Source organism: Acomys russatus, chromosome 23 (genome assembly GCF_903995435.1).
Source record: "Acomys russatus chromosome 23, mAcoRus1.1, whole genome shotgun sequence".
Lineage (NCBI taxonomy): Eukaryota > Metazoa > Chordata > Mammalia > Rodentia > Muridae > Acomys > Acomys russatus.
The window spans coordinates 8,831,234-8,856,233 of record NC_067159.1 but is presented as its reverse complement, the minus strand read 5'-3'; the positions used below and the strand labels follow the sequence as shown (position 1 = coordinate 8,856,233).

The following is a 25,000-nucleotide window of genomic DNA, read 5'->3' as shown; positions in this document are numbered from 1 at the left end:
TTATATTTATATATAATCTGCATGTTTTTCTGTTAGAATTTTTCTGTTAGAATTGTATATACTGTTTATATAAAATATTCAATTAGGTAGTGTGGTTTCCACTGGAAAGAGTAAAACTTAAGAATCAGAAAGATGATGTATTGTTATGTTCAGCTGGCAAATCGGAAGTATTTCTGGGGCATAAGATAAACTTAATAGGATTACACTCTAGAGTTGACGCAAACAGATAATAGTAACATGAAATTCCCTGTTCTTCATTCAGTTTAAAGCTATGAACATTTAGAACTCCTGTTTCTCCCCATTGAGACAAGAAGTTATGTGTGGATGGTTTATTGTTTAATGAACTAGAACCTTGCTGTCTGCATCCCTGGACTTTAAGGTGTAATGTAATCATGGTTTAACAGTGTAGTAGCAGTATTGATACGTTTTTAACATAACCGTCTCTTTCTGTAATAAATGTCTTCTTAGTTATGTATGCATTCTTACTGGATATAATACTGACATTGTACATTTGTATTCATCCAGCATTTCAACACAATTTCATTTATTCTTTACAGTCTTTAAGGTTTAGTAGATTTAAGAACATTTAATTTTTCTTTTACGTCTTTAACTCTGGTTTGTTTGTTTTCTCATCTCAGACAGTTCAGTTTGTTCAGGGAATTTTTGTTGAAAAATACGACCCAACGATAGAAGATTCCTACAGAAAGGTAAAATGCAAAATAGCGTGTGAACTTAAGAGTAGTCCTTACAGCTTTCAAACTCAGCCTGTGGAATTGCTTTTTAAAATAGTTTTGAGAAATGATAGAAATATGCTGTATCTGGTTTTAGACGTTCCCCTTGGGTAAGACATTCCTCACTGAATACTGCTTAAGAATGCAGTCCACATGGGAAGTTTAAGTACAAAAATATTACAAATGAATAAGAGGTATAATTTTAACTACTGCTGTTAACAAAGCATAAGACTACTTTTATGATTGAAGGTATTCATAAAGTTTTGGGTTTGTTTGATTTATAGTAAATTTGAAGTTATTTAACTTTAGACTACCAAAATTAATTTTTGAAATGTGTAAAAGTAGTGGGAGTACCTGTCATGTTTCTCAGAGTCTGTGGAACATACATTATCGCACGGGACTGTAGCACAAACTGTGGATTTTTGCTGATAACAATCATTGTGGCTTCATTGATTGTGACAAGTTTCCACTCTGCTGCAGGATATTGATAAGAGAGAAGGAAGCTGTGATCAGTGTAGGCAGAGATAATGTGGGAAATCTCTATTTTCCCCTAATTTTGTGGTGAACCCAAAATTTCTCTTCAACAAGTGAAGTTGGGTGAGGCATGGTGGTACACACATTGGAAACAGAGACATGGAGATCTCTGCAAGGTCCACAAAGACACTATCTTTAAAAAGAAAAAAAGGGCTGGGGGGAAAATAAAATAAAATAAAATGTATCTTTAAAAAGAAGCAAAAGTTGGTCTTGACATTCTAAAGCCAGCTTGGTGGTGTGGTGCACGCTTCTAATCCCAACACTCAGGAAGACAGAAGCAGGTGGATCTCTGTGAGTTCCAGGCCAGCCTGTTCTACAAGGTGAGTCCAGGACAGCCAAGATTACACAGAGAAACCCTGTCTTTAAAAAAAAAAACAAAACAAAAAACAAGACAAAAATATGTTCTATTATTACAAGAATATGTAGAGCTATAAAAATCTTACATGATTTTATTTTCCAAGTATTTAAGTGAGGGTAGGATAGCAAAATACCATAAAAGAAATAGGGTTACCTCTCCTCGCAAAGATTAAACCTACATCTCACTAGAGAGGCAAGGATTGCTTTGTTGGGTACCTGTTTTTAGAATCTGTCTTTGATAGCACTATAACTTAAGTTGAATTAAGCTTTTTAGAAAGTACTGAGAGAATGATCATTTTTTTTTTTACAAATTAACCCAATTGAGCTCTAGATACCTATGAAGCCACAGGCCTGGTTCCTCATTCCCTGAAGGGTCTGGCACTAATTTTGCCTGTTAACTGTTTGCCGATACTGGGTGGGTGATGACTTCGCGGCCCCACCAGAGGAGCTCCTCCTCATTACTCTAGCCGAGAGGCAAAGGTCACAAGAGACTGTAGGGCAATGTGTTTGTTTTTAGGAGACAGTGTTGCCTTACTGAAAATTCTCCCAAATAAATTGCTATTTAAGTCTTCACCTAAAAAGCAAGAGCTGTCCCTAGCATGATGAAGGACTAATTTTCTTAATCTCTTCTTTAAAATTTTCCAGAGTGGGTAACTAATGTTTTCTTTTGGCCAGTCTATTAGAAGACTGGGGAAATGGAACTGTTGTGTTTATATTTCACCTTCTATACAGTTTGTTTTCTGACGAGCCCCTTAAAGACTTAAAGAACGTGTATGTTCTTAAGGAATAAATAGCTCATTGCTATTTATTTTAACACTTCTGAGTTCTCCTTATGTTGCAGATTTTGTGAATATTAAAGCAAAATGTCAACAACATATATGTAGTAAGTTGGTAAAGTTTGTATTACTCAAAATCTTCTTGCACACCATTTGACCCATTTAAGGTGGTTCAGTGAAGCCTGACCTCATCTTTTGTTGGAGATAGTGTCTCTCTATTACTCATAGGGCCTATAAGAATTCTTACCACCTCAGCCTCCCCAGTGCTGAGATTGTATGCTAAGAACTGTCATGCCAAGCTTGGGTTCTTTAATTCTTTGATTTCCACGAAGAATATATATATTCATGTATATATATTCATATTTTTCTGTTAGAAATTGTTTTTTGTTAAAATTGTATATACCATTTTTCTTATATTACAAAGCCTGTTCTTTTGCCATTCAATAAGAACAAATGAGCATCATTACAGCAGTCAAAATATCTACACTTAGCTCTAACCATCCTGGCTTTTGGAATATTGCTAGTGTGCTTGAAAAGCCCTGTTCTTTATTGCAATACTAAGTAAAAACAAACAAACAAACAACAACAAAAAAAAAACACTTGATAGTTGTTAATAAGTACTTTGAAGAGATAAAAGGAAAACATGTTTATGTTGCTTTTTTGTGTTTCCTTCTTTGCTCCCTGACAGCAAGTCGAAGTAGATTGCCAACAATGTATGCTGGAAATCCTGGATACTGCAGGAACAGTAAGGAGTTCTTTCTTTTATTTTAATAGGTTTTATTCTGTAAGCAGGTTTTGTTATCAATTCTCTGTGTAAAGTAATTATTCAGATTTTTAAAAATTCTCTAAATGTAAGCATAAATATTCTTTTTTTCTTTTTTTTTTTTTTTTATGGTTTTTTGAGACAGGGTCTCTCTGTGTAGCCTTGGCTGTCCTGGACTCACTTTGTAGACCAGGCTGGCCTCGAACTCACAGTGATCCGCCTGCTGGGATTATTCTTTGTAAAACAGTTTTGTGATGTGCTTGATGCCCGCATATCATAATTAAGTTGTGTATTGAGTTCCCCTTGAAAATCTGAAGGTTTTCGGGTGGGGGAAGCAATCTTTTTATATTGAAGTAAGGTATGTGCTGTAAGTACTTTTTCTAAAAAGGTGCTTGAGTTCAGAACCGTACTTAAGGTAGGTATGCTCTCCCTAGTCTCACGCTCCTCGGCTATCTAGATGATTGATTCCTGCAGCTTCTCACAAACTCTGGGATCTCCTGGGGCCTGTGTATTTGTTGCTCTCTGCCTGGGGCACCTTATAAGTGCATACATTAACCTCATCTTCCTCCTTGCTCTCCAGCTACCTGTAAGTGCCTACCCATTTAAAATGTAAACTTCTATTCCACACCCTACCCACCCTCAAAAAAAAAAAAAAGAAAAAGAAAAAGAGAAATTCTGTCTTTCTTTTCCTCATACTTCGTTTTTGTCTTATCTCCATGTGCACTCCATGAGAGGCTTTTGCCTCTGTGTGGACCAGCAGCATACACCTCTTGCTGAACCAGCTGTTACATAGATGAGGTCCTTCTTGTAGAATGTCCTTAGGAAGGAGTGTGGGGTTCTCAGTAAGAGCCATAACTGCCTGTAGTGGTACAGTATGTATTTGTGCTGTTGATTAATAGGTAACAGAGACCTAACCTCAACAGAACATAGAAGGTATGCTAATGCTAGAATTTCTGATAAATTCTTGGCAGGCCTTGAACTCACAGTGATCTGCCTGTCTCTGCATCCCCAGTCCTGTGATTAAAGGCATGCATTACCACGCCTGGCTAAATCTTCCAAACAAAACACATTAAAGCTTATATATTAAAGGAACTGTGTCAGCAAACACATTTACCTCAGTCTCTAGAAACTAGTAGAAAGTCTTATGATAATATGTAATTTGAAACGTAGGTACTTATTTGAGATAATTCTGTTTAAAATTATCCCAGCATACATTCAAAAACTGCTTTTATATTTATAGTTTTATTTTATTTTTTTTGTGTTACAGGAGCAATTTACAGCAATGAGGGATTTATATATGAAGAATGGCCAAGGGTTTGCACTAGTTTATTCAATCACAGCGCAGTCTACGTTTAATGACTTACAGGACTTGAGAGAACAGATTTTACGGGTTAAAGACACAGAAGATGTAAGTATTTTTCTCTATATAACACACTGTGCGGTCTCTCCATAGCCAAATAAAAGTATCTGCTTTGTCATCAGTAGAAAGTTTGGAAGGCAGCTAGCATATATCAAAAGGAGTCCTTGAAAGTGAAATTCGGCTTTCAAAAATAGCTTATAAATTATGTGCTGAGATGTTTAGAAAATGAGACTGTTTATGGCAAAGTGAACGTTTTGCCATGTGGATAAAAAGTACAATAGAGATGAGGAGTCAAATGCTTCACAGAAGAAGGAAGTTGAAGTACTCCCATTGCGCTTTAAACATGAGCAGTGGTGTCTAACAAGCCATAAAGATTAATATTCCTGTTTCTCAAATTCTGTCATACGTGTTCTTTGGGTCGCTTTGGTGTTTTAACACAGTCTCTTGCTCTTATAGCCCAGGCTAGCTTGGCATTTAACCTTTCTGTCTCCATCTTCTAAGTACTAGGACTATAGGTATGCAACACCTTTGTTGGTAGCTTATGCCTTTTTCTTATCTTTGGTATAAAAAGGCCCAAAATACATTTTTACATGTTTACATCAATTTAAGGCAATAGGAAAATTCCTTTCAATTATCTAAATTAAGATAGAAATTTTCAGTTGTACCTTTCTGGTTTTGCATATTTTCTCTAATGGGAGCATATTCATCTACCCATGACCTTAACCCGGATAACATTGTAGGTAGGAGGAATTTGTGCCATATGACACCATAACTGCCTTTAATAAATAATCTTCTTCCTTTTTATGACTAATTTATCCAAAGAGTACTGTTTCCATAAAGTTACTTACATATCAGTGAGTTCTGGTAATGTTAATCCCCTTTATTCCATCAGTAAAGGGAAAAAGACGACGGTGCCTAGACTGCTTACTGTGCCCTGTTTGGGGTGGAAGGGTCACCATCTCTGTGACACCGTTTCTCTCTGTAGTGCCAGTGCCTTACAACCTCCTGGCTTTGTTCTCGGGACTTTTAGCTGAGCAACCTTACACACTTTGTTAGCTGCGTGTTTTACCGGAAGTGTAGGATGTTGTGTTTCAAGATAGTCAAGCATCTGTGGTATGGAGTAAAAGTGTGTGTGTATGTGTGTGTGTGTTCCCTATGCTGAGGGGTGTTCGCGGAGGCTAGAAGATGTTTGATTCCTTGGAGCTGTAGTTACAGGTGATGTGCGCTATCTGACCATGAATCTTGTGAACTGAACTCAAGTCCTCTGGAAGAACAAGTGCTCTTGACCACTGAGCTATCTCTGCAACTCCTATTTTTATTCTTAATTCATCTTAATATCTTACCTAAATAGCCTTTAAGTCTAATGCTAAGTATAAAAGTAGAAACTGCTAATAATGTCTTGTCACTATTTTTGCTATTTATTAGACCTGTGAGATTTAAACTACATTTAAACTACTTAGGACCAGTGAATATACTGTTTCCTCTATGGCAGGGGAATTCCTTTTCCTTCAGTTTTATAATTAAAATTGAGCTATTTGTTGTTGTTTTAAAAAAAAAAGATCCCAAATCATTCAAATTTACCAATACCATTCAATTTTACTCAGGAGCCAGATGCTGATATGAAAACTTGCTAGCTCAGAGAGGCAGAGAAAGCACCCAGCTGGCCTTCCTCCTCAGCGCATGTTCCTAAGGAAAAAGCCAAAAGCTTGTTAACTCAGATGACAGCCCAGGAGGAATAAGCCAAAAACTAAAAGCCAAAAAGCTCCTTCTCCTTCTCCACGCTGTCTTAAATACTTTTCTCTCAAAGTCCCTCCTTTCTACTTAATGCCTGTCAGCTGGTGTCTTGCTCTGCCTCTTGACCTAGGGTTAACTTTATTAAATCCTGAGTACATCAAGCTCCTGGATAAAAGATGTGTGCTAGGGCTGAGCCACACCAAACAAGAAAAGGCTTTTATAGTTCACAATGGGATCAAATATCTGCAACAATTTGTAGTAATCCACATAAGAATCTTAGAATCATTAGGGGATGGAGAGACAGCTTAGAAGTTAAAGCACTTGCTGCTCTCCTAGAGGACCAGGGTTCCACCCTCAGTACCCACACGGCAGCTCACAGCCATATGTAGCTCTCTTGGTCTGCCCGGGAACCACACATGAACATGGTGCACAGCACTCATACACAAAATTAAAATTAAGGAAAATGGGACCATATTCTTTAAAATATTTTGGTATGCAAACCTAGTAGGAATTCTCTGCCCTTCCTAAGCACGTAGTGATGCATACAGTTGTAAACTGGTGTGTTTCGGTTAGCAGCAAGTAACTGCCTATTTGTCAAGAGAGGGTAAGTAATGAGCATGTAATTCATTTGCTATTTTTTCCTTCCTGCAGGTTCCAATGATTTTGGTTGGCAATAAATGTGACTTGGAAGATGAGCGGGTAGTTGGCAAAGAACAAGGCCAGAATTTAGCAAGACAGTGGTGTAACTGTGCCTTTTTAGAATCCTCTGCAAAGTCAAAGATCAACGTTAATGAGGTAACCTGCAACTGTTAGGTAGTATAAATAAGTGCCTTTTTATTTTCTTTTGCCTTAAATTCATAGCCAGATTTTTTTTAGAAAAAATATAGCAATATCAATTTTATTACCTTGTACAAAATAGTAATTTTTAGGTACCATGTTTCTTGGCTTCCATGACATCACTTTCTGATAGTTTTAATGCAAACACCTAATTTTACTTTATTGCCAAAGGCTGTCTATAAAGTCCTGCTAAGCTTTTTAAGAGATATGCCAAAACTAGAATGTGAAACTTGTCACACGACACCTTTGTGTTGTAACAGCTACCTATCCAGATGAGTGTAAATAGGTGATCAAGTCCACGAGGGGAGCACAAAGCTTTTAAATTGTTATTATAATGAGCTTTTGTTACAAAAATGCCATCATAAAATTTGTTTTTTGATTTTTGCCTCACTTTTGATGCATGCCTCAAAGTGTGGGTCTCTGTGTGAATAGACATGTAATTCAAACCCCGCGGTCCTTTCAGGCTGATGTTCCAGATGCACATGGCTACATTAAGCACTCCACTATCTTAGGATCTTAACTGTAGGCCAGAAGGCTTTGCAAATAGGCTATGTGCCTCTTTTTGAAGAGCTGTAGTTGATTGAGCCCCTAAAAAATTAGTGCATTTCCCAAATTGCTACCACCAATCAGGTAAACCCATGAGATTCCTTTTGCTTTTGAAACTTTACCAAAAGCCTTTGAAAAAGAAAATAAATGGTGTCATAAAGTCAGAGTAAGCCTCTTGTCGCCTTCTCTGGCTTATGCACTTGCCATTGTAGCATCTCAGGTACCTGGACACAGGTGAGAATAAGCATGGACTTGGTCATCAGGGCTGGGCTTCCACTTACTGCTCCTCTCTGGCCTCTGGTTCTGTAAGTCACTTTTCATGTCTGTGCTTGTAGACTATTACTTTAAACACCTGGTAAGGGAAGAATCTGCTTACTACAGATTCTGTTTCTTACACATAGTCAAGAATGCAAAAGCTTGCTTTTTTAGGTGAAACCACTTATAAAAAAATACAAAAATCTGTTAATTCCATTTATCTGGCAAACATATTGAGTACCTGTTTTATGCCTGGCACGTCATTCTGCAGCCAGGTCACAGTCATCCAGGCAGAACTATTTCTGCCCTTAAGTTTACATCTAACTGGGGAGCAAGTCCTGCTGAGGGCTGCCGTAATAGTTATTTGCTATGCACTACCAGGTAAACGAGAAGATATTGATAGTCATTAAGCCATCCCGTTCATCTGTAGAATCAGAATTTTCTAGAGGTTTTTTTTTTTAATGTGACTATAATAAAATTTTAATGTTTAGTATTTTTGAAAGAAAGAGTGAGCAAGAAAAGGAGCCAGATGTGGTGGCATACACTTACAATCCCAGCACTTTGGAGGCCAAAGCAGGAAAGACGAGTTCTAGGCCAGCCTGAACCCTAAGGAAAATGAACAAAAAATATTGTAATGAATACTACATTACAGTTGGTGAATGCCCTGAGTAGAGTTGTGGTGCAGTGTTACCTTATGTAAGATGGTTGGCCTTTAAACTCTTGTGCCACCCTCACTGCTATCAACCTTCCAGTTCATCAAGTGTGCGGGGCTGAGTTGGACCAGAGTCCATCACACAAGACCTCTCCCCATAGGATCCAGAGTTTAGTAGGGAGGAAGTAAGTGTTCTTCATCTTTGATCATTACGTGATTGTGGGAACCTACATGGGCTATTTAACCTCCCTGTTTGCAGTTTCTAATGCAGTCTAGTTGACTTATTCACAGCAGTCTTGTTAAGTTTCACATAGGGGCTTAAAACACAATGTAAAATGTCACAGTCTTCATAATCATCTCTACTTTGAAAAACCACATAGGCTTCATGCTAGAAATGAGATTTTTTTTTAAGGCTTCGCTTTTTACAGCCTATAGTGCGGCTGCAGAGTTCCTTGGATAGTTCATATCTGCTCAGACAGCTTAAGCTGCTGCATAAATGCTTGTATGGAGCCTGGATGCATGAAGATAAAGGAGCAGCAACGTCACAGGATTCAGCTCTTGACTTGAAACTTGAGACAAGGGCACAGTGCGTGGCCGAGCCCTCTAATGCTCTACAAGTAGCAATCAGTGCACTGGAATTACCTCACTCTTAGCCCCAGATTTCTTGTTCTTTGCTGAGGTTGGAGTAGTGATTGGAATAAAGACATCCCAATTAGGAATGGGAGAGGGGTTGAGAAACTCTATTCTGTGTTCCCTCTAGATTTTTCTATAGTTCAGAGAGATGAGGAAGAACCTAGGCTGGGGACTTTCAGCATTTCTAACCAAATATTATAGTTCGAACTTGCCCTCTTCATTGAACCACCTGCTGCTGTGAGGTAGGCAATGTTTTCCAAAGAAATAATTTAGAATAATACTACAATCAGTCAGTTACCTGTCTCTGTAATGTGTGCCAGAAGGTGGAAGTGGCTGGTATGAGGAAACGGAAATAGGAAGCACATACGTGTTTCGTTAGTTTACTGTTCTGGTTTTACGTTTGTCACTTTGTATTATAGCTTGCATGTTAAGCCTTGTACGCCAGTGAAAGCTTTTTCATGACTCATAAACTTAAGTTCTCGAAGTCTTCAGTGTTGTGAAAACAGCTACATTTTGCTTATAAATGTTATAGTTTTTGGCCTTCTCTTAGAAATAGGCCTATAGAGAATGAGTGGGATGTTTTTAGAAGGGAATTGGATAGGTGGAACAAAAAAGAAAATAATATATTTATAGCTTTGTAATGAATCGCTTCTTTTCAGCAATTTGGTATTGTAATATTTGAGCCATTTTAAAAAGAAACAGTTGATTTTCATCTTAAAGAAATGTAGTTTGTTTGTCATCTTTTAAAAAAAAATACACAGGCTAGAATACAGCTCAGTGGTGGAGGACATGCCTAGCTTGCACAGGTCCTGCCTCTAATTCCCTACTACTGCGTACAACAACAAAAGAAATAAAGTAAGTCAATGATGTTAAATCTCTTGCTTCTGAATTTTACTTTAAATAATCTGAGAACAAGAGAAATAATCTATTTATTCTTCATTTAGATGCACTAGTTTTAACATTTTGCCACATAGTTGTAGAATTCACACATACACACACACACACACACACACACACGCACACACGCACGCACACATCTCCTCTATGTTTTAGTATGTGTATCCTTGGATCAAAGACATTCTTGGACTAGACATGGCTCTGAGGTTAAGAGCTCATAGGGCTTTATTACAAGCCAGGTCCAGCACCCATGGCCCACAGCCTCCTCTAAGTCTGACTGCGGGTGATCTAACACTTTGGACTCCACAAACACACACAGAGATATATACATGGAAAATAAAAATAGAATCACTAAAAAAAAAATTGAATGACCTTGTCTAACAAAACCATGACTATTAAGTCATTCAGCTAAAGACACAACTCAGCTGTAGAGTGTTTGCCTACACGAGCAAGGTCTAAGTCAGTTCCCAACACTGCAAAATAAAAGTAAAATCAGGAAATCTGCCTTCAACACAGTTTGTATGGCATATGTTGAGACGTTACCAGTCCATCCCTGTTGTATTCGTTAAAGCCAGTACTTCAGAACAGTTAATCAGATGAGGATGCTAAGGGCCTTCACTTTCATCCCAAGCCAAAAAACCAGATTCAGCTGATGCGGTCTATGTGCTAACACATTGGCATGCTTAATATGGTAAGACTACACATATAAGCACAATGGAGTAAAAATTGCCTGCTTTCATGAAATGAGAGGTATTGTATTTTTGCATTTGAAATTTTTTTATTCTTCCAAAGATGAATCTGTATGATTTTAACTCTATTTGTCACTTCAAACCAAGAATTAGTGGGCTTTTCCTGTGTGGTGGTGGTGGTGTTTGCTTTGACCATGTAGATGCACACTTTTAATCCCAGCACTAAGGAGGTAGAAGCAAATGAACCTCTTGAGTTCAGAGCCAGCCTGGTCTTCCGAGTGAATACTGAAACTTGGCATAGTGAGACCCTACCTTTAAAAAAAGTTGATAATGGGTGAGCATCATGAACCTGACTGTGTGCTACCTGAGGAGAGACATGCTTTTTCTTGTCCCAGCCTAAAATATACATCATGGTCATCAAATGCAAATTGAGGAAAATTCTATACATTTTTTAGATTTTATTTTTAGAAATAATAAAACCCTAAAAGACAAAGACCAAAGAACTGTTCCCAAATTTAAAAGGCTAAAAGCAGTTCATGAGGTACTATGCATCTGTAGCCCCAGAACTTGGGAGATGGAGGTGAGAGAATCAGATTTCAAGGCCAGCCTTGACTACTAGTGAGTTTGAAGTGGCCTGAGCTTGAAATTGGGCCACATCTCAAACAAATAAGCAAATAATAACAGACAGATAGATGCTACAGTATCAAGAAACAAAATGCAGTATCGAGAAACAAAATGGATCCTGATAGATTCTTCTGCCCAAGAGGAACTTGCACTCAAGATAATACAACGAAATGTATTGATGTTAAATATCTAGACTGTGATCAGCATTGTATTTAGCTTATATAGAGGATTCTTAGCCCTTTAGGGCCCATGCTAGTATCACACGTTCAAAAGTCAGTGTGTTTGGAGAAAGGGAGAAAAGTGGCAAAGTGCTGTTACTTGATGGTCTAGGAGGGTTGGAGGGAGGAAGGCCTTGGGTGCTGTTACTTGGTGGATCTAGGAGGGTTGGAGGGAAGGAAGGCCTTGGGTGCTGTTGCTGTCATTTGGTGCTATAATTTAATTACACTTTCAAGTGCTCACTGCCTGATTTCTTTTTTAAATGACTCCTGACTGTCTAAGAGCAGGTATGTGTCTTTTATCATGAGTTGGTAAGTCCTGCTTTATTTTTAGAGTTAGCTTGAGGAGCTAAGAAATTTGACCTCAGAAAAAAACAGCAAAGTTCAGATCTAATGGCAGAATAATACTTAGTATGCTCGATCATTTTGTGGAACAAACAGTCAATACTTTTTATTGTTGTTTTTACCTAGATATTTTATGATCTGGTCAGACAGATAAATAGAAAAACACCAGTGGAAAAGAAGAAGCCTAAAAAGAAATCATGTCTGCTGCTCTAGAATTGAAGTCAGCAGCAGCTCTGAGCCAGGTAAGATGCTTAAGCAAAACAAATGCCTTCCTCATCCCCCCACGCCCACCCCAGCTTTAACCATTTCACTCTTTACTTATTCTCTGTATGCCTGACCTTTTATAGCTTTTATGTGCCATACACTTGTAGAGATACTTGTATTTGTTGAGTAATTTGCCTCCTCTCCAGAATAGTCTAAGGCTCTGAAGACCATGTTTGATTTGCTCACCACCATGTTGCCAACACCTGCCAAAGAGTAGACATTTGAGAAATAGTACTAGAGTCTGGGTAGAGCACTTAGCTAGCGTTAACATTTCTGTTTGCTACTCTTTGAACTTAGCATAAGCAGAAACATACAAGGTATCTCTGCCATCTTTTACCCAGAGCTGTGTGTTTTAGAAGTATCCATGTTATGTGTATCAGTTGTTTATTTTTATTATATGAGTAATAGGTGGTTTTCTGTTGAGGTACTTTTGAGGAATTAGTATGGATAATACTGAGCCTAGCCTGGCAGCCCATACCTATTGTCCTAGACAGAATGAGGCAGGAAAATTAAAAGTTCAAAGCCAGTCTCTCTTACATAGCAAAGTCAGACCAATCAGGTCTATGCCTTAAAACTAAAACAAGCAAAATATTTGGATAGCTTGCAGTTGTGTGCATGACTTATGCACATGCATGTGTCTAGAAACATAATGACCAGCTCATATACTATACATATGGATTCTTTAAGTGACTGTACCCAGGGTACATGCGCCAGCAATTCATGAGTTCCACATCCTCCCTAAGATTGGTATTTTCAGGCTTTTTAACCCTGTGCCATTCTGTCTGTTGTGTAGTGTCATGTCATTGTAGTTGTACTTGTCAGTTCTTCTTAAGAGTGGCTGGCTTTGCCAGTTGCATCAAGTAGTAGTTGACTTCAGGTAGCATTTCAGCTTTCATTAAGATATTCATGGCAGTACTTGCACTGCCAGTCAGTAAAAAGCCAGGCTTTGTGAGCTGGTTACTTGTTTTCCTTTAATTACATATTTAAATCCCCTGATGTTTCTTCTTTGTCAGCTACTAAACCCAACCAGAATGCTTTCATGGAGCAGATGTATGGTGTAGTTTGAGCTAATTATGTGGATATGACTAAATTTGATGGAGTTAGAAGAGAAACATAAACTCTCCTCACTTGAGAGTTGTTGATGCTAACTACTGTGGACCTTTGGGGCCTATTTAGTAGATTACTGCTTTCCGATCTCCTGATGAGCTAATTTGTACTCCTTGGAGATGGTGATGAGTAAGTATCTCAAGTAGAGAAAACAGTTGAGCAACTGCAAACTTTTTAAAGGAAAAATAGAAAGGAGGGAAAGGGTAGAGACCGTCTCAGGTGCTCAAACTTGGAAGATGAGCTATAGTGCCTAAATGGTTGGTGTCACGGAAGAGCTAAGTGGCTTTTTACTGAAACAGATTGATTAAAGCACTTTAAATTATTAGTTTCCTGAAAGTGGTTTTTGTTAAGATTACTGATCTTTGTGGATATGTTTGGCACAAAGATAGAAAAATGAAGTTTCAAATTGATAATATATTGTTATACTCTTTTAGAGTTGTCTGCCTTATTGACGCTGTTACCTTGGCAACCTGAGTTTTAACTTTGCATTCTCAGAAAATGTTTTGTTTTTAGTTTCAGTTTAGATTAAAAGAAAATACACCACTTGGCCTATCGTGATTTTAAAATTTGTTCATACACGAAATTTACCTTAGAGAAAAGATATCTTGCCTAGGTCTAGAAATAAGCTATTTATATTAGTTGCATCAATCTTTAGACTTGTACATAATTCAATTTAAAGTATAGTCTCCTGGGATCCTTGTAGGTGTGTAATAATGCCCAATAATAGAGGCCTTAGCATTCAGAGTGCTTTGCATTGAACTGCTGAAGCTTAGTGTGGTGGCACATGACCACACAAATGTTGAATAAGGTAATGAAAAATAAGGTAGTAAAATGCTATTGTCTGCCTCTTTATAGGTAGGGTATTAAATGAGATGTGAAATACTAAGTATAACAAAACCAGGGACAAACAAAAATGATTAATAATAACTGTTTGTGAACTCGGTCTTTTATATTTGATTTGAACGTTGGAGACAGTCTTGTGTACTCCAGACTGTAGTCAAGGTTTGGCGTGAACTCCTGATCCTTGTCCCACCCTGCCTGCCCAATTTTTGAGCATGTTTAATGGGAAGTAAATAAGATAGCTCTTGTACTGAAGTAGCGTGGTGAACTTTAGTTCCTTACTAATGGCCAATAGCAGTTATCATTTGTGTGTTACTAGATACCTGTTTGTTGACTGCCACCTTTCAACATTGAGAGAACTCTATCTATATTTGCCTGTGTCTGTTCAATGTTCCAGATTACAGAAATGAAGAACTGTTGCCTAATTGGAAAGTGCCAGCATTCCAGACTTCAAAAACTAAATCTGAAGAGGCTTCTCCTGTTTTATATATTATGTGAAGAATTTAGATCTTATATTGGTTTGCACAAGTTCCCTGGAGAAAAAGTTGCTCTGTGTATATCTCCTGGAAATAAGGCATAGTATTTCTCCTTTGCAATAGCAGTTATAACAGATGTGAAATAAGATACTTGACTCTTAATACAATTATACAGAAGAGCATGGATGCATTTCAAATGTTAGATGTTACTACTATAATCAAATGATTTCATATTGACCTTTTTATCATGACTCCTCCCTATCAAGCACTAAAAAGTTGAACCATCACACTTTATATCTGTAATGATAAAGATTATGAAATCTTCCCTCAAACTCATTGCAGCAGATAACTTTTCTGAGTCATTGACTTCATTTTATATTTAAAAATTATGAAAAATCATCTGTCATTATATTCTATTAAAATTGTTTGTGCATAATGCTTTGGAAAAATGGGTCTTTTATAGAGAAAAAACTGGGATAACTGATTTCTATGGCTTTCAAAGCTAAAATATATAATATACTAAACCAACTCTAATATTGCTTCTTGTGTTTTACTGTCAGATTAAATTACAGCTTTTATGGATGATTAAATTTTAGTACATTTTCATTTGGTTTGTGTCTTTTTGTTATTGTTTATAGACTTAAGTCCTTTATTTTATAACAACCACATTGTTTAAAATGCAGCAGTAGCTCCTTTCTGCCTGGATTCTGCAGAACACTTGGCTCTAAACTACACTAATCAGTGATTTCTCTAGGAACAGATCTCACACTTCCTGCTCTAGATATATTTATTCTTACTATACAGTAAAACACACCAGAAAACATAGAATAGTTTTATATATTCTCTCTTGACCTTAAAGATTGTATCTTACTGAATAAAATATCCCACTCTGTATTATTTTTATATATTAAAAGATAAGTTTATTGCTGTATAGGGGTTTGACTTTGACTGTTGCGAATCCTGCACAGCTATTGATCTCACCCAGGGAGGTTAATGTGTTGGTGTGAGTCCACCAAGGAAGTGTTACGTGGAAAACTTCAAACCTGCTTTCTAATAGATGCGAGGACTTGAGGGAAGCGGTTGCAAGTGAGAGCATAAAAAGGGATGCATAACTTCACTGTATGAGTAGTGTAGCAGGAGTGATATGAAAATGGCTACGTCACAGTTTAGCTGGCTGTACAGAGGTGCTTTTCTTTCCTTCCCAGTTACATTTTACAGAGGTAAGGATTATGTAGGCCATGGACCTAGGGAGGTACTGCTGGGTGTTCTCTATGAAGAAAGAGAAAGCAAAATGGCTTGTTAGCCAGGTGCGTACTGGAGAAGAGAGCAGATGCCAAGCTTAGGAAACCCTGTGCCTTGTCCCTGAAACCAAGGAGACCAGTCCTAGAAAGTAAGTCTTTGCTCAGGGATCTAGATACGGTCTCATTGCAGCTGGGTGTGAAGAGGTGTTCATGCCTTGCCGACATTGCCAGACATGTGCGTAGCCCTTCAGTTACTAAGTCAGCTTTCAAATGTAAGATCTGACCAACTTGAAAAAATGTCAAAAATACTGTTTGAAAAATTGGAAATTGTATTTTGATATTCTAATAAACTTAGCTACTTAACATTTCCCTTTTCTTGATCCAGTTCTGCATGTCTGTGACTAAGGGGCAAAACTTTAAAAAGCTAAAACGCAAGTGGAAGGATAGGGTCAGTTTTTCCCAGTGAGAGAAGCTGGGTTTTTAGTTTCATTTTTTGTTGTTGTTGTTGTTGTTGTTAATTGTTTTTTAAATGAGGTCTTGCTTCAAACTTCTGGGTTCACATGATCCTCCTGGCCCAGCACCTTAAGTAGCTGGGACTACAAGAATATGTAGGTACCATATTTTAAGGACATTTGAAGTCATTAGGTTTTGAATTACTTCTCATGTTTCTTTGGACTTAAAATCATTGACAGACAGATCTCTCACAAACCAATAAAATGTTTAAACACTGTGTCACATGGGTTGTGTAGCTATCCGCTACATTAAATCAAAGTGTTACCAGTAGCGGGAACTGATTTTTATCATATTTCTTTGTCACATCTTGCACTCTCCACTTGGATTAAAAGTAAAACTCAAGAAAAATGCTCAAGGGAAGACCAGCAGAGTCAAAAGAATGCAGCATTATCGAAGGGAAAGCTGTACTGCTGTACTTGCTGAGCAAGTTGGAAAGGTGTTCTGTTAAGCTAGAGGGTTGTCCTTTTATAGTGTCTTTTTGTGAACTCCTTGGTCTTGCAAAGGGTGGTTGAAGACAAGATATATATTTACAGCCAAAAATTCAAGAGTCTCTATCAATTTGAGTCTTACGATGTTTATCCATGAACAAATCCCATAGTAGTGTTTGTGGCTGTTTAGGGTATAATAGCTTTAGTTGTGTGAGTAACAAATTAATTTCAAGGAAGCTTAATGCTACAACTGGTAGGATTTTTTTTCTTCTTCCAACTAGACCACAAGCAATTTTAATGACTTGATGCCTCCAATCTAGTTTTAGAATTAACAGTAAATACTAGTGTATCATCTTCCACCACCAGGGGGAGCGCCTGTATCACATGATGCTTCTACCAGCACTGTACCAGAAGTGTTCTGGACAGGCCTTCCTGTACAAAGAGACATGGCACTTACAACTTACTCAGGCAGAAACGATAAGCAAAATTTGTGGGAGGTATGAATACAGTTATCTTAATGAGCTGTAGATATTTGAGCATTTCTCTCAGTGTTTGGAGAAACAATGGCTGCTGGCACTTCTCCCCAGCTCTAAACTCATCTTGGTCTGGCACCTCCATCTGCCATCATTAGAGGCCACATTTTACTTCTTGGTAAGGTGGTCCCCTTTCTGAAGTTGCAATGTACTTGTAACATGAATGCTCAGAGGAAACACTGTTACGGTGTTAGCCACTTCACCAGAACGGTGGCTTGGAGTCCTTTTTCTCCATGTATGAGTAGCAGTAACGTCCAGCCTTTCTTGAGTCTGGCCAGTTTAAAATAGCTCCCTGCATGCTCTCACAGGTCAAATATTTGCCAGCCGTATGTCCTGAGTTTTGGCTTAGGGACCAAGGGACAGAAAAAGAATCAATGAGTACTGTGTTTTTCTTCCTCACCAACACTCAAAGGATGTTAAAAAAAAAAAAAAAAAAAAAAGTCAGCTTGTGAAGAAATTGTCTCATAACTGGAAGAGGAAAATAATTTTCAAAACATACTTTTACTTGGGTCTTTTGCTTATTTAAGGTGCTAAATATATAGTAAAATAGCCCCACTGAATCCACACCAAGCATCAAAAGAACATGTTGGTTTGCTTGCTCATCCAGAATCTGGAAAGAGCCTGTCTTGTGGGAAGCAAATGAATGTGAGCATTGAGAACGCCTGACTACCCAGCTATTAGCATTAGTGTTGCTCAGAATAAGAGCACAGATATTCCTGCAAAGACAGTGCAGCTATTAGGTTGATCTTGGGTCTCCCTTCCTGCAGTTTCATCTTCGATCCATTGACTGTGCAGTTCTCTTAACTCTATCACATTTAAATGTTCTTGTAAGGAGAGCTAGAGGCTTTGAACTGGATGCCCAGTTCTTTGTTGAGAAGACAACATGGATTCTGTTTTCCAGACATTAACAACCTTCGAAGGAGACTTGGGAGTTGCAAGTGCTATGGGCTTGTTAAGAAATAGACAACTAGAGTTCTGGGCCCAGCTGCTAATTGCTTATTCAGGAGACTGGCTATTCCCATAAAGGAAAAACTTTAATAAACCTTCCCATTTTAAACAGTTGTGTGGCTCTTACTTTAAACTGTTGCTTTATGTGAGTTTCTTAATCTTACCCATGTTCAAATTCTTACACTAGAGTTGGAGGGCCTACAAAGCAGAAAAGCTCGTGATCTTTAATGGGCCTATCAAAAGTTAGCTATATTTGTAATCTCTGAATACACAGGATATAACAGTGAATCAAGCATACCCAAATTCCCTCCCTTGTAGACTTCTTTTAAAAATGGGAAAAGACTGTGCTGGGGAGACGAGTAAGTGGGTACCCCAAGTGGCCCCTTTGCAAACATTGAGGACTTGAGTTCAGATCCCTACCACTCATGCACCCATGTAAAAGGCAGGACCTAGTGATACCTGTAATCCCAACACTGGGAAGTGAAGACAACGATCCCAGGAGCTCACTGGCTATCATGTCTAGCCGAACAGCTCCAGGCTCAATGAGAGACCCTGTCTTAACACATACAGTGGAGAGCGATGGAGGCACTCAGCATTGACCTGGCCTTGACACGCATATGCAAGGATACATGCCCTTGCACATGTGCGCATGGTGCACTTCGCACACACTTAGGTTGGTAAAGTGGCTGAAATCTCTTGTGTATTATGACGAATGCTGTAAAAAAAAAAAATTATATGGTACAAAGGGCAACAGGAATGAGTAGGTGGGAGACTTCTGTGTCCCTGTGTTGGCTATGTGAGGAAGCACTGAAAATGTGAGCCCGTGCAACTGCCTTGGAGAAAGGTCTCCACCCTGGGCAAAGGGTGAGGGCAAATGCTTTACCAGAGCATGTGCTGGCTGTGTTGGAAGACTAATGAAGAGGCCAGCATGGCTGGAGGACAATGAACAGGGGGAAGAATTGAATAGAGAAATGAGCCTCAGTCTGTGGTATTCATGGGAAGGATTTTGACAAAAGACAACATATCATCAGGAACACTGTTGAGGCCTGGAGAGATGGCGCAGTATTTAAGAGCTCTTGTTGCTCTTGAAGAGGCCCCAGAACCCACAAGCACCTAACTCTAGTTCCAAGGGTACTGCACACATGGTGAATATATATATTCATAGGCAGACAAAACACCCGTACATATAAATAACATTCTTCGTGAACCACCAGCTCCTGACACTTTGGCTCTCATAGATGTTAGATTCAGGAGAAAAAGCTCTTGCTCTTATTTCTGTTACCTGAGATGGTTTGTTCCCTCAGGTTTAGCGCAGGGCCTGACACCCCAGACATTTGGTAACTACTAGCTCACTCTCGTTCCCTTAAGCTCCCCTGCCTGTCCTATCACCACAGATGGGACAACAGTACCTCTGGCTCTCCAGGGTTGTGCTGTATCATAATTTTTAGTCCTATCCAGTAGGAGCAGCTTCCTCATTGATGTCCGTTGTCTGGCCCGCCCTTGTGGGTGAGAAATCCACAGGCCACGGTTACTAATGTAGCTCCTGGTCCAGCTTGCCTGAGCATCACTGAGATCTTCCTCTCCAGCTGGATGGGCTGTCTAGGATGTGGGAATGCTAAGCATTCTGCCTTCCCAGTTTGCAGAGGAGGTCTTAGAGCAGAGGAGGTGGAGCCTGCCTGTCCCTTGTGGGTTGTGTAGAGCTAATAGAGAAGCTTGAAGGCACTATGTGATCCCTTTACGTCAGGGTCCTAAAGCCAACCCCAGAAGCTTTGGAGTTCTTTGGACCCCTGGAAACACTGATGTAAAACTAACCATTTTCTGGGCTCTAAGTTTATTCATCTGAACAGATGCTTAGAACCTCCATAGAGGGTCTGAACAATTGCTTCACTCGGTTTGGCTCTGTGATGATGAGCAAGGTCCTTAGGTCAGTGGTGGCTGTGGATTGAACATGGTCTGAGATTGGCCAGGGAGCTGCTACACAGGGGTTCAATGGCTGTGCTTGCCTCATTTGGAATGACTTTTGCTTTGTTTTGGTTTTGTTGTTGTTTGTTTTGTTTTTTTCTAAGTGCTTGATGCAGTGTTAGGGAGGGGGTGGTTCAGTGGCAGAGAGTGTGGGTGGAGTAAAAGCAAGACCAAGGGGGTCAATCCCCCGTCCCCACCCACCCAGCCATACACACAGACACACACACCATCTATGTATGTTCTCGTGTCCACCCTCTCCCATAACTTCCACACAAGTGTCTGTGGACCTTCTACCTTTCAGGAAAGCAAGGCCTGGTGGGGAGACAATGCCTGGAGTGTGGCCAGAAGTGGGACTGGAGGTAGAGAAGGCGCTCACCACCCAACTCTCAGTTTCCTTCCCTGCTGCCCTGCCCACCCCACCCCTCCTATAATAGTCACAATAAGGGGAGGAGGATCTAGCCGACTTGGTGTTCCCATTAGAGCATAGCAATTTAGGAAAACATCCTGGGGTAGGAAGGTCTGGGACCAGATGTTAATAGAAAGGACATCCATGAAAGTGATTCCCGTCAGGAAGGCTGGAGGCCAGGCAAGAAAGGGAGACACTTCGGGGACTGGGGCAAAGGTTACTTCTTCTTGGCTATTGATTGAAAAGTAGCTGTGATCAACTGAAAGGCCTGAGCAGCCCAATGACAGCATGACAACAGGCGGGAGGTGAGAGGGGCAGGTTAGATTCCACAGCCGGCCACAGCTAAGATAGAATAGGCTGGAGAAGCCAAGCAGTGGACCAAGGACAGGGGACTTATCTACAGCTTGAAGAGAGAGCCTGTCTACTGGTTTCCCACTCTGACAATAACTGCTCATGGCTTTCCTCTTTCCTGGGGAATGGACTGTGACGCTGTGAAAAAGAGAGCATGAGAGGGGTCAGCTAAGAAAGCCTGGGAGGTGGGGAATCACACAGGCAGTAGCCCTGTGCTTAGTCAGAAATGCTGAGTTGTCACCAGCTTGGAGGTGCTCGCAGGTCTGACTGAGAAGGAAAACATGTGCAGAAGTGACTCGCCAAGCCAAGTAAGTACTGGAGTGTAGGCCAAGGCACCGATGAGGCCTACGGGAGGGCTGCGGGGTGGCTCTCAGGCTGGGAAAAGTAAAAGGCAGTTTTGAGCACGAGCTGGACTTGGAACAGCACAGGCCGACCCAAGCATGGAGACGTGACTCATCTCCTTGGTGGGTAAAGTAGGTGAGAAATTCCAGAATCAAAGCCCAGCAAGCCAGTTGGGGGTCAGCTTGAGCAAGGTCAGGCCTCTGACACTTGGGAAGACAGGATGGAATCACAGCTCCTACATAACACAGGTACTGGTATAAAAGGACTTCCCTCAGATGAGGACATCTTCCCTTTTTGAATGAGCATCTTTATGCAGCTTCCAAATGGGTAGCCAGTACCTGGCCAGCAGAGCGGAGACATAGTGTCAGGGAGAGTTAACAATGAGCAGAGGTGCAGAACATGGGTTCCTGCTGTCTCTGGACAGGGTAGAGTCCAGTCAGGACTCTTGAGGAGATGCAGAGGAAAGAAAAAATCTAGTAATTTTCATGAGATTTGCCCCCAGCTGAAAGCACACTGATTTGTGGCCTCTGACCAGCACAGAGGTGCTTTCAGGGAACACTGGGGGGTGGTGAGGGAAAGAGGGCCCCGGTGGGGAGCTGAGATGTAAGAATGAGGACTTTGTTTGCAGGGACAAAGATGACTCCTTGGATATGGCTGCGTGGGTGTGCATAGGGCTTGCAGGAGATGGTGGAAGGGAAGGGTCACAAGAAAGTCAGGGAGTAGGTCTTGTCAAATTCAGGCTTTGTGGGGGTGTGAATCTTAGGAATAGCCCCCAGATTGGTTTGAGGAGAGGAGTGGCGTGGCCAGGAAGGAAGCCCAGGCCACCCAGGTGAAACAGCTGGTTAGCAAAATCTGGCTCATTCCACTCCATCCCTGGCCTGCAGCTGAGGCCCCACGTCGTCAGGGAGCAAGACCTGGGTACATAAGACATTGGATGTGTCCCTAGAGCAGGTTCTTTGTTGTTGTTGTTTGTTTTTTGAGACAGGGTCTCTCTGTGTAGCCTTGACTGTCCTGGTCTTGCTTTGTAGACCAGGCTGGCCTCCAATTCCCAGAGATTCACCTGCCTCTGCCTTCTGAGTGCTGGGATTAAAGGCGTGTGCCACCACCGCCTGGCTTTAGGGCAGGTGCTTACGCGGTGTGACCCTCAAGCATCTTCCTAGCCTGGCCCAGGCAGGGTGCTAGCCTTCCCCACTTGACAAAAAGTATGAGTGTACCATTTGACAAAACAGCCTAGGACAGCAGCGTTTATCTGTACAGTGGACAAAAAGCACATTTGTACCTCTCTAGTCATTGCCACAGTCCTGTGATTTAAAAAACAAAACAACAAAACAAAAAACAAAAAAAACAAAAACAAAAAACAAAAAAAAAACCCTCTGTTAGCACAACACCAGGGTTCAGAGAAAGCACTGTTTATTTTCAGCATTATCTGTTGGGGTCCATAGTTAGGCAGGAGATGAATGGCTGGTGCCGTTTCTATGGATCCTGTGTGTTGGGAACAGCATTCTCCACCCCTGGTGCATTGTGCTCTGTGTCTGCATCATCCCTGCTTCATACAAGAGCAGCTGAGCCTCCAACAGGTCAGGTCGCGTGCCCAGGCTCACCGTGACGGGCCTGGGTCTCGATTCCTATCTGTTTGACTTGAGATCAGGAATTCTTAGAAATACCTGATGCTGGCAGAAACACGAACTGCCCTGGTTGGAGAGATCACCTGAGGTGAATGGTCACTCTCCAGGGAGGCTGCAGCCAGGCCACAGGCTCCCCACACAGGCTGTATTCTTGATTTTATCCTGCAGAGAATGTTGGGGTGACTTGAGAATGACAGGACCCCTGCCAGTGGAGCCTTTCAGGGGGGAAAAGTGAGGATTCTAGGCAGAGCTGAGCCAAAAGGCTGTTCCTCAAGATTAGTTTGGGTTAGAGATCACCCCAAGGGTAGACCTCAGAAGAGATTAGAGGAAAAAAGAAAGAGAGGTTCCAGGTCTGCAAGCCTGGAAGGAGCAAACAAAGAGATCTGGCAGGCTCTACCAACCATGTCCATCAGGGAGGGGATCTTCCACTGGGTGCCGTGGTTGGAAAACACCTACAGACTGACCACAGACAGGGCCACAGAGAGGCAGGTGGAGCCCTGAGATGATGCCTAGGCCAACCAGAGGCCTGCCAAGAAATTAGGCCAGGTGTGGGGCTGGCCTCCATGCCAGGCAGGAGAGTAAATGAGCTTCCAGTTCATTTGCATGTCCTAATTAACCATAAAATGAGCCCAAGAGGCAGAATTAAGCTGTCAGTTTCTCTCTGCCTACTTCCACTATCTCCTCCCTGCACGCGTTGCCCTGCACTCTGCACCACTAAGGCCAGAGGCATTCCTAGCCCGCGCCACTTCAGCAAAGTGCTCCTCACTGCTGTCTCAGCAGGAGCCCAGGATGTGGATAGAGAAGTAAAAGTGATATGAGGCTGAGTCACTATAATCTTTCATCAGCCAAGCATGACATAGTAGTTGGGACATTATATCTACAGCTTTGAGGCCCAGGCAAACTTCCTCTGATGGATAATAAGCATGCGGCTCATCCATCATGAAGAGTCATGAATAATCTCAGAGGACCAAGTGTTATTCTTGATCTGGCTAGGGAGCACATAAGGACAGTTGGCCAGGTAGCGTGAACACAAGATTGGAAGTCGATTACAACCTATTTCTGTTTCGATCCCAGCTTTGTAACTGTGTGACCTTGAAGGAGTTTAACTTCTCTGAGCCTATTCAGGTAAAATGAGTGGCCGTTTCCTAGTCGTAGAAAAAAGGAAATAAAAACAAAAGCAAAGGTGCCCAGCACCTGTGGATTATCTGGGAAGCCAAAATTACTTCTTAATTGTTTTGTTTTGGTCCCTTGACTCTTCTGGCCAAGTGATGGTTTGACTCCTTTTCTTCCTGTTCCTTGGTAGCCTTGGAGGTCAGCAGCTGCCTCTCCTCCATCGCTGAGTCCTCACCTTCCATTACAATGCCCAGACAGGAGAGGAATCTGTCATGTTGGTTGATTTAAACGGTGTGAACTATGGCTGGTCCACAAAACAAGTGAGTTGCACGAATGGCGATGAGGTGACTTGGCTTCCTATACAGTCATAGTCCATGGCCTCTTGAATAATTTGTTGAGTGTACTGCTTTTCCGGAACCATGGTGTGACTTTCTCACATGCTCCTTCTCCACACACATTGCAAGCAGCCACCAAAGGCAGCCACAATCATCTTCCTTCACCAGAGGCAGAAATTCAGGGGAGACAGGATGGAAAAGGACCTGCTTTGCCAAAAGGAGTGAGCCCAGCTGACAAACTCCAGGCCAAGGTAGATAGATAGGCCTGGTGCCCAGGGATCTGAGCTGAGAGCTGCTTTCCTTTGCCAGCAGCCTGATCTGGGCAGCTTGGATGCCGTGACCCTTTGATTTCATTGTTTTATCGGGAAGATAATTCCAGGTCATTCTAGGTCTGAAAGAGATGGGCTCATTGCCTTGCAAAACCATGACAGATCAAAAAGTAAAAAACCCTTTTCCCACTTAGGGAAAAAAAAAGACCATTTAACTCATGGGAACTTGCAGGTGACCCTCCCCACTGCTGCTGTTAGCTCCTCACTGCCCCATGCCCCTCCCACCCCCCACCCCACCC

General features: G+C 40.9%; 1 protein-coding gene across 2 annotated transcripts in view; it reads left to right on the top strand.

The window, feature by feature from the left end:
- The window catches only part of Rap1a (RAP1A, member of RAS oncogene family), a 76,563-nt gene extending 61,322 nt beyond the window's left edge, over positions 1–15,241 (top strand). For both annotated transcript variants that reach the window (XM_051165849.1, XM_051165850.1), the window contains exons 3-8: positions 639–707; positions 3,087–3,143; positions 4,429–4,569; positions 6,907–7,050; positions 12,075–12,190; positions 14,557–15,241. In XM_051165849.1, coding sequence (XP_051021806.1) covers positions 639–707; positions 3,087–3,143; positions 4,429–4,569; positions 6,907–7,050; positions 12,075–12,161 — 498 coding nt within the window. In that variant the 3' untranslated portion in view covers positions 12,162–12,190; positions 14,557–15,241. The remainder of the gene's footprint in view (positions 1–638; positions 708–3,086; positions 3,144–4,428; positions 4,570–6,906; positions 7,051–12,074; positions 12,191–14,556) is intronic.
- The last annotated feature ends 9,759 nt before the right edge of the window (positions 15,242–25,000 follow it).